This window comes from Nuphar pumila, chromosome 1, assembly GCF_984573655.1.
Source record: "Nuphar pumila chromosome 1, dmNupPumi1.hap1.1, whole genome shotgun sequence".
In the NCBI taxonomy this organism is placed as follows: Eukaryota; Viridiplantae; Streptophyta; class Magnoliopsida; order Nymphaeales; family Nymphaeaceae; genus Nuphar; species Nuphar pumila.
In genome coordinates, this window is record NC_143249.1 from 26,246,682 (window position 1) to 26,256,886 (window position 10,205).

A 10,205-nucleotide genomic window follows, 5' to 3' on the forward strand; every position below is an offset into this window, starting at 1 on the left:
CACACTTCAATATCTCACTAACTACTATCATGTCCAGCATGGACTCTGTACTCTAAAAATAAGAACACTTCAATATTCATACATTAAAATCATGCTCAGGATGATCTTCGAACTCCAATAAAGCAACCCTAAATATCAACAACTAAGTGAGTGTGTGAACAATAAAGTGTTACATCTAATAAATTAAATAACATATGATACGCTTGCATCACTTACCACGGGTATTTATCCGATTTGCATTGTTTTTGACACTTACCACAGATGGTTGAGCACGAACTGGTTTCGTTGAAAAATCTGTACAAAAAAACACTATTTTAAAATGAAGTCACCACGAAAAAATTTTTGTTCTGACAAGGGGTCGACTCCCCTGCTGTTCCAGCAGGGGGTCGACCCCCTTACGGAACATAGGGGGTTAACCCCCTTACAGAACGTAGGGGGTTAACTGACCCCCTGTTCGGGCAGGGGGTCGACCCCCAGCCTTTTCGCCAGTGAGTCGACCCCCTGCCTAAATAGCAGGGGGTCGTCCCCCTGCCTGAGCAAGCAGAGGGTTGACCCCTGCCTGTTCCGGCAGGTGGTTAAACCCCCTGCCGGAAAGGCAGGGGGCCCCTGTCGGAACAACAGGGGGGCCCTGTCGGAACAACAGGGGGTTAACCCCCTGCCGGATAATGCAGGGGGTTTACCCCCTGCCGGAAAACGCGCGCGCGGGGGGGGGGGGGGGGGGGGGTCCTTTACCTTTCTCTGGGCGGCGGGGCCAGCGGACGGTGGGACCAGCGAACGACGGAAGTGGGACCGGCGAACGACGAACGGCGGGAGTGGCGAACGACGGGAGCAGCGAAAAAAGAAAAGGAAAAGATGTCTGGGATTAGGGTTATTCGAAACTTAGCGACGGAATTAATCCGTCGCTAAGCCCACATAAATCAAATTTATGAAACCAGCGAAGGACTATCCTCCGTCGCTAAGTAGCGACGGACTAGAGTTTGTCGCAAGAGTCGTCGGCAAATCGTGCGGTCGTAACGACAAAATAGTATGTCGCAAAATCCGTCGCTAAATAGCGACGGACTGGGCGACAGACTATAGTCCGCCGCTGGTTTTGTATGCTTCATGGATTATAGCGACGGATGTTTGTCGCTCGTTAATCCGTCGCTAACTAGCGATGGAAATATTCCGTCGCTACCGTCCGTCGCTAACAACGTGTTTTCTTGTAATGTATATATATATATATATATATATATATATATATATATATATATATATATATATAGAGAGAGAGAGAGAGAGAGAGAGAGAGAGAGGTGCTTGATTCATAAATACTTGACAGGATCTTGATTCTGATGATCGATGGATGCTCAACATTTTTTCTGCGAAAAAACACTTCAAAACACATTTTTGGGGATTTAGTGGTGCTTAAAAATGTCTCTAAAAGCACTTTTTAAACATGCAGGGCCTTTAGCTGCCCTTCAAAAGCACGCTAAACACCCTTTTTAAGGCTTTTGTGCATTTTTTTTGCCATTTTTGCTCGCTAACTGTCATGCATGTGCGATGGGCGGTCAGCGTGATTAAGTATGAGTTAAGCACGCAATGATCAAGCAGCTACCACTTTATATATATATATATATATATATATATATATATATATATATATATATATATATATATATATATATATATATATATGTGTGTGTGTGTGTGTGTGTTAAACGTCTTAAACATTTCTAAACGGGTATAGCTGTAAGTGTTTTTTGCTTAATTTAAGCCTGTAAGCTTGTTTTCTTTACACATGTTCATTTTCAGATCAAATTAATTTAATAAAATTTTTAATTTTTATTCCATCAAGTTCTAGTGCAATATGAGCTGTTAAATTTTTATCATTTAAAAACACATCGACACATGAAATAACCTAAACTAATGCAAATTTTCTGCTAAAATATAAAAGACAACTTTAAGTTCAGATCAAGCGAACACGCCAAACTTTTTATGATTGGCGATAACAAGACTGTTTAGGATGAGAGAGAGAGATGGGGTTCCATTCTATTGGGCATTGTTCTTTACTTTCCACCACGGGCCATAAGTCAAATTAATAAAGCATGCACAGAATCTATCGCTTTGATCCACATCACACTCAAAAATTTTAAAAAAAGTGTGATGTTGATGAACGAATCTGAAAAAGGAAAACAAACAGTAAAAAACAATAACAGGAATGCATAAATGGCGAGGGGCCTTTTGTGCGGTAGAATTCATTCCGCGCAGATGACATCTGACACATAGGTTCTTCTACCATTATAATGCCGTTGACTCCACAAGTGTATTTGAAAAGACCGCAATGTTTGAGGATGAGTACAGAGGACCATCATGATTAAGAATCATATGGGGACTATGGTGGTGGGCATGAGTAAAATGAGCACGCAGCAAGCCAAGAAACTATTTATATATGCATGTATTATATATTTAACTATATTTATATCTGTTTATTACTGAATAATCTGTGATAAACACACGTTTGGTGGCATGAAAGACAGAGATCGATGTGCCACATGGTATGGAATTAAAAAGAATTCATTTTCTTGACCATGTTATGTGCTTGCCATTTGAAAAATTGCCTTTGTTCCAGACCAATTTAAACATTGAAACGGCTTTAAGAAATAGAGGAAGATGGGGTGTTCGTCCCAATCACCTCAAGCCAATTTAAACATTGAATTATTTGAAATTTTGCCTGATTTCTCTAAAAGAAACCTATATGGCACCACCATCCATTGGATTCTAAACGGTGGAATTCATTGTACTGGGCAAGATGGATTGGACCCGCAAGAATGATGCAGGGCATGTGTGTGTGTGTGTGTGTGTGAGAGAGAGAGAGAGAGAGAGAGAATTCAACTACAAACAGAAAGATAAACTATTATTGTCTCCATTAAAAAACGGTCTCAATCTTAACTAATCGAGAGAGAGAGAGAGCATCTAAACCTTTAGTTTGATTCCTTCCACAGTCTCTGTCCTCCATCCAACGGTCAAATAAATTCCCATCGATGAGTGTCGACGCCTTTTTTTTTGGTTTTGAGAAGGAAAGAAATCGCACAGTCAACTGTGGGTTGGAGGGAGGAAGGAGGGGGAACAGAAATGGTGAGCACCGTCCGAAGCAAGCTCCGTCGAGCCGTGGGGCTGGTGAAGGACCAGGCTTCCCTCACGAGGGCGATGATGTTCTCCGGCAACGGCGTCGGCGCACTCGAGGCTGCCGTCGTCCAGGCCACCACCCACGACGAGGCGTCGCCCATCGACGAGAAATACGTGCACGAGATCCTCTTCATCGTCTCCAACTCCCCTGACTCCGTCCTCCACCTCGCCACCTTCCTCACCAAACGCCTCGAGCGGACCCGCGACGCCGTCGTGGCGCTGAAGCTGCTGATGCTCGTGCACCGCCTCCTGCGAGGCGGCCACCGCCGCTTCGAGCAGGAGCTCCGCGACACCCACCACTCGGGCGCACTCAGGCTCAGGTTCTACGGCCTCCCTCCCAACCCCAATTCCGCCCTCGTCTCTTTCCTCCGAGACTACGCCTCCTTCCTCGAGCAACGGATGGGATGGTTCATCAACCAGGCCGGCCGCCTCGAACCCATCACCACCTTCGCCTCCTGGGATAGGATCGAAAGCGACATATCGGATTACAAGATAATGATGGTCGAGTCGGTTCTAACGGTGCTGCCCAAATGCCAGGAGATACTGGATCGCGTCGTGGAGTGCTTCCCGGGGTCGGTCATCGTACGGAGGAACCGGTTGGTTCAGGCGGCTCTGGACGGTATCCTGAGGGAGAGCTTCCACCTGTACGCCAGCTTCAGCGACGGTGTGACGACGCTGGTGGAGTCGTTGAAGCAGACGTCGACGCAGATGGGTGGCGGTCTCGCCCTGCAGATACTGAGGAGGGCGTCTCGCCAGAGCTGCGAGCTCGTGAGGTTCTTCGAGAGCTGCAAGATGGTCTGCAGCGTCAGGTGCGAGGATTACCCCAGCGTGAAGATCGACATATCTCAGGAGGACGTCTGTAGGATGGAGGAGAAGCTGAGGAGAAGCGTTTCAGGAGGGAAGACCTCCAGAGTACTCGATGATGATGATAGTGAAGAGATATGTTCAGGTCTTGGCGGTCGGACGTCGTCGTCGCCGAAGACGGTGACCAACAACGGGATGAAGCCGCCTGAAGAACCTCCGGTGGGGCAGCTGGAGAAGCTCTCCTCTTATGGGTGGGAGACTAAGGTTAGCACTCAGTGGGTCGTCTTCGACGATGAAGAGGAGACGAGCTTCATGGAGTTGTTGGATTCTCCTTCTTCTCCTTGGCGCGGTAATCCTTTTGTCAAAGCTTTGATGAAGGAAACGGAAGCAAAAGGTGGAGGAGACCTCTCGTTTCTTCTCTCCTCTCTCGGCAACAACAGATGACTGCTTTGTTTACGAGGACGACGAAATTGGTGATGGTGATCAATGGTGATAATGATAACTACGATTAATAAAATTGATCACACGAGAGGAGGTTCAATTTTGTTTTGTTTTGTTGCTAGAGGAAAACCAATAAATTTATGAAGGGACCCGATAAAACCACTTCTTCCTTCAGCGGCTACGTATTCGTCGCTTGTTTAAATTTGTTCATGTTTCTTCAGGTTGTACGTAACCGATCCTTTCTTCTCTTACAGAGTAGATCCAGTCAGTCATCTGTTGCATCTAGTGATCGGATCGAGTAACTTGCAAGGTACTCGGCCCGTTTACTCGATGTCCTCTCTCGAAAATGATTAGAGCATATCTAGTGATCCGGCCACAAAACATGTAAAAAATCGCTGTGCGTGTAGCAATTTTGTGTTTTGTATTTTACACAATAAATTAATGCATGCTTATAGCGATTTTTTTGAGTGTGTTATACAATACAATAAATGGCTGCACACGGTAGCAATTTTCTGTGTTTTGTGTGGCCCGAGTACTTTGTAAAGTACTTGGTTCGATCACTTAACCACACATCGCTCAATGATGCAAACCAATTGAAGTGGGTTGTGAACAAAGATTGGGAAAAATAAATCATCACCTAAACGGCTCCACTCCACTGGTGGGATCGATGACCACCACGATAGGCACTTGTGATGATGCCAAAACCACCCGTTGCAAGCATCTCCTCCCCTCAGCCACCTTCATCTTCTCTGGATGCTGTACGGCCCAAGCAACTTGATCACTCACTAGCGATCGAATGATGCAGAAAAGCTTAAAAGGGGGATGGCGAATGTTGAGAATAAATTAAACTTGAATAAGAGTCTTCTAGAATTATTGAGTATGTACAAGCTTCTAAGAGTCTTCTAGAATTATTGAGTATGTACAAGTCTCTAAGAGTCTTCTAGAGTTATTAAATAGGTACAAGTTTCTAAGAGTCTCTTCTAGAATTATTGAGTATGCACAAGTTTCTAAGAGTCTTCTAGAGTTATTAAATAGGTACAAGTTTCTAAGAATCTTTTGGAGTCTCAATACATCTAGAAAGGTCTTAATAGTGCTATAAAAGCCTAGTCTAAGAGTCATTGTAGGTATCAAAGTGTGAAGAGCCTTTTTGAGTAAAAGTATTAGAAGTCATTCTCCATAATTGTTCTCAACTTTTCTCTCCATTCTCTATTTTATTCTCTTCAAATTTGTATCAGAGCTTTGTTCGATTAAAATGAGCAACTCTATTCCTCTTCCTTTCGTCCCTCAATTAGCCAAAGAAAATTACGGCAATTGGAGTATCCAAATGAAAGCTATTCTTGGATCTCAAGAATTGTGGGAGATAGTCGAAAAAGGCTATGTTGAAGTTGAAAATGAAGAAGAAATATCACAGGCTCAAAGAGAGAGTCTAAAAGCGTCAAGAAAGAAAGATAAGAAAGCTCTTGTGGTAATCTACCAAGGAGTAACCTCAAATGAAGTCGCTTTTGAGAAGATTGCGTGTGCCACTTCCTCAAAGCAAGCATGGGAGATTTTGGAAAGTTCATTTAAAGGAGGTGAAAAGGTAAAAAGGGTCCGTTTGCAAACTCTTCGAGGTGAGTTTGAATGTTTGCACAAAACGGAGTCAGAATCAGTTTCTGATTATTGTTCACGAGTATTATCTATAGTTAACCAATTAAAAAGAAATGGTGAAACTATGGATGATGTTCGTGTTATTGAGAAAATTCTTCGTTCTTTGGATTCAAAAATTGACTACATTGTGGTAGCCATTGAAGAATCAAAGGACTTGAATTCCATGACCATTGATGAACTTACGGGCTCGTTGCAAGCTCATGAAGAAAGGCTAATCAAAAAGAAGAAAGAAGTAGTTTTGGATCAAGCACTCCAGTCGAAATTGTCTATAAATGAGAAGGAGAATTTCAAAAATCAAAGAGGTCGAGGACGTGGTCGTGGAAGAAGTGAAAGCTTTAGAGGAAGAGCCTCATATGCTCGTGGAAGAGGCGATTATTCAAGCAAGGAGAATGACTTGAATCAAAATCAAAATTTCAAAAGCTCGCAAAGAGGAAGAGGTCGTGGAAATCAAAGAGGGAGAGGCCGTAGCTATTTTGAATGTTATAATTGCCACAAACCTGGTCATATGGCAAGTGAATGCTGGTACAAGGAGAAAGAAAGGCATGATGCTCGTTTGGTGTATGAAAACAAAAACCAAGAGCAAAATCATGACACTTTGTTGCTTGTGTCTCATGGTGGAGGTCTTGATGATGTCTGGTACATAGACAGTGGTGCTAGCAAACATATGACAGGTAACAAAAATTTATTTTCTAAGTTGTTTGAATCTAATTATGGTGAAGTTAAAGTAGGAGATGGAAAGGCTTACAAAATTAGTGGTGTTGGTGAAATGAAGTTCAAAACAAAATCAGGAAAAATTGAAAAAATGTCTGAAATTTATTTCGTTCCTGGTTTAAAAAATAATTTGCTCAGTGTGGGGCATCTTTTGAAGAAGGGATATGACATTCATTTTCATGACATGGCTTGCTACTTGTCAAGGAAAAAGCAAATTATTGCAAAAGTTGGAGTTGCTTCAAATAATCTCTTTTCACTCACTCTTCAAAATAAAAATTTGTCTTGTTTTACAAGTATTGATAATAGAGTTTCTAAGCTATGGCATGATAGATATGGACACTTGAATTATGGAAATTTAAAGCTTCTCTCAAAGAAGATGATGGTCAAAGGCTTGCCTCAAATTGTTCATCTTGATGAAGTTTGTGAAGCATGCCAACTCGGAAAGCAACACAGAAATCCATTTCCTCCTCAATCATCATGGCGTGCAACAAGACCTTTGGAGCTTATTCATTCAGATCTTTGTGGTCCGATGACGGTGACATCTTTGGGAGGTAATCGTTATTTTATCTCTTTCATTGATGATTACTCACGAAAAGTTTGGGTGTATTGTGTCAAAGAAAAATCTGAAGCTTTTCAGAAATTCAAAGACTTCAAGGCGGAAGTTGAAACATTTACTAGGCTGAAAATCAATACTTTGCGGACTGACCGCGGAGGTGAATATTTTTCAAATGAGTTTGAAAAATATTGCAAGGACAATGGTATTCGACATGAAATGACAGTCCGACATACACCACAGCAAAATGGTGTATGTGAAAGAAAGAATCGGACAATTATGGAGATGGCGCGATGCATTCTTAAGAAGAAGAAGTTATCAAGAAGATTTTGGGCAGAAGCTGTTTCTTGTGCAGTTTATCTTATTAACAGATCACCAACAAGAAGCTTAGAAAATTGCACACCACATGAAGCATGGTATGGTTCAAAGCCTAGTGTTCACCATCTTAAGGTATTCGGGAGCATGGCTTATGCTCATGTTCCAGATGCTATGAGAAACAAGTTGGATGATAAATCAGAAAAGTGTATTTTCATAGGCTACAGCGAAAGAAGCAAGGCTTACAAGCTGTACAACCCGGTGACAAAGAAGATTGTGATCAGTCGAGATGTTCGATTTGATGAAAATTCTATATTTGAAGACTTAGAGGCAGAAAAGGAAAATTTGCCTATCTTTCCTTTTGAGATTGAAGAAGAAGAGAATGGTCTAGCATTTGAAAATAATGAAAATGGTGCCCAAGCAGGAAATTCTCCTGCTTCCCCAAGTACTTCATCAAGCAGCCCTATAAAAAAATTGAGAAGCATCCAAGAATTATATGACGTCACAGAAGAAATTAGTCAAAATGATGCCATATTTTTTGCCTTCTTTGCAGGTGAAGATCCAATTTCTTTTGATGATGCATGTCAAGAAGAAAAATGGAGGAGAGTCATGAAAGAAGAAATTGTTTCAATCGAAAACAATGATACATGGGAGCTTACAGATTTACCACCACACAAAAGTTCTATTGGAGTAAAGTGGGTGTACAAGACAAAAATGAATCCAGATGGCTCTATCAACAAGCACAAGGCAAGGCTGGTAGCAAAAGGGTACAAGCAAAAAGAAGGAGAAGATTTTACAGAGGTATTTGCTCCTGTTTCAAGACTTGAGACTGTTCGTTTAATTATTTCTCTTGCTGCTCAGAATAATTGGAAGCTTTTTCAAATGGATGTGAAATCTGCGTTCTTGAATGGGGTTCTTAATGAAGAAGTCTATATTGACCAACCACCTGGATTTGTTAAGGAAGGAGAAGAGAATAAAGTGTACAAGTTGAAGAAAGCTTTGTACGGGTTGAAGCAATCACCCAGAGCATGGTACAACCGCATCAATTCATATTTTGAAAAGTGTGGATTTCAAAAATGTCCATATGAGCATACTCTCTACATCAAAGCCAATTCAGAAGGAAGATTCATTGTTGTAAGTCTTTATGTTGATGATCTAATTTTCACAGAGAATGATATGCAGATGTTGAATGAGTTTAAGAACTCAATGATGGCAGAGTTTGAGATGACAGATTTGGGTGAATTGCATCATTTTCTTGGTATTGAAGTTTATCAAACCAAGAAAGGAATTTTTATTTCGCAGGAGAGCTATGCAAAAGAGATCTTGAAGAAGTTCAAGATGGAGAATGCTAATCCAGTTTCGACTCCATGCATTTCAGGTTTGAAGCTATCTAAAGAAGGTGAAGGAAAACTTGTCAATTCCACTATGTTCAGAAGTTTGGTTGGAAATCTAATGTATCTCACATCCACAAGGCCTGACATTATGTATGTTGTCAGTTTGGTGAGTAGATTCATGGATAAACCATATTCAAATCATTGGGAAGTTGCAAAAAGAATTCTAAGATATGTGAAAGGAACTATCGATTATGGAATTCTTTATGAAACTAATGTTGCAGTCAACCTTATTGGTTATACTGATAGTGACTTAGCAGGGAGTGTTGATGCTAGCAGAAGTACTTCAGGTTATGTATTTAATCTTGGAAGTGGAGCAATTTCGTGGAGCTCAAAGAAACAACAAATTGTTGCGCTTTCTACTACGGAAGCAGAATATATTGCTGCATCTTTTGCAGGTTGTCAGTTAATCTGGTTGCGTGGAATTTTGGAGAGTTTGAAGCAGAAGCAAAATAAGCCAACAACTCTTTTCTGTGACAACAACTCAACTATCTCAGTTGCGAAAGATCCAGTTCTTCATGGAAGGACCAAACACATTCGGATTCGGTATCATTTTCTGAGGGAACTTGTGAATGAAGGAGATGTTCATGTGGAGTACTGCAGAACGGAAGATCAGATGGCAGATATTTTCACAAAGCCACTTAGTGGACAAGTCTTCAAGAGAAATGTAGAAAGATTGGGCGTAAGGAGCAAGTTTAATTTAGAAGAGGCATTGTTGAGAATAAATTAAACTTGAATAAGAGTCTTCTAGAATTATTGAGTATGTACAAGCTTCTAAGAGTCTTCTAGAATTATTGAGTATGTACAAGTCTCTAAGAGTCTTCTAGAGTTATTAAATAGGTACAAGTTTCTAAGAGTCTCTTCTAGAATTATTGAGTATGTACAAGTTTCTAAGAGTCTTCTAGAGTTATTAAATAGGTACAAGTTTCTAAGAATCTTTTGCAGTCTCAATACATCTAGAAAGGTCTTAATAGTGCTATAAAAGCCTAGTCTAAGAGTCATTGTAGGTATCAAAGTGTGAAGAGCCTTTTTGAGTAAAAGTATTAGAAGTCATTCTCCATAATTGTTCTCAACTTTTCTCTCCATTCTCTATTTTATTCCCTTCAGCGAAAAGAGAAGGGAAAAAAAGTTGAGAAACGGTATGTCAGCTTGCCAGAATTTATGCCAAAGGTTAAACT

At 41.1% G+C, this 10,205-nt stretch overlaps 1 protein-coding gene across 1 annotated transcript; it reads left to right on the forward strand.

Annotated features, from left to right (window-relative positions):
- The first annotated feature begins 3,111 nt into the window (after positions 1-3,111).
- Positions 3,112-4,413, forward strand: LOC149848447 (putative clathrin assembly protein At1g33340). The gene has a single exon (XM_090004358.1). The coding sequence runs from the start codon at positions 3,112-3,114 to the stop codon at positions 4,411-4,413; it is 1,302 nt and encodes a 433-aa protein (XP_089860484.1).
- Positions 4,414-10,205: the final 5,792 nt, after the last annotated feature.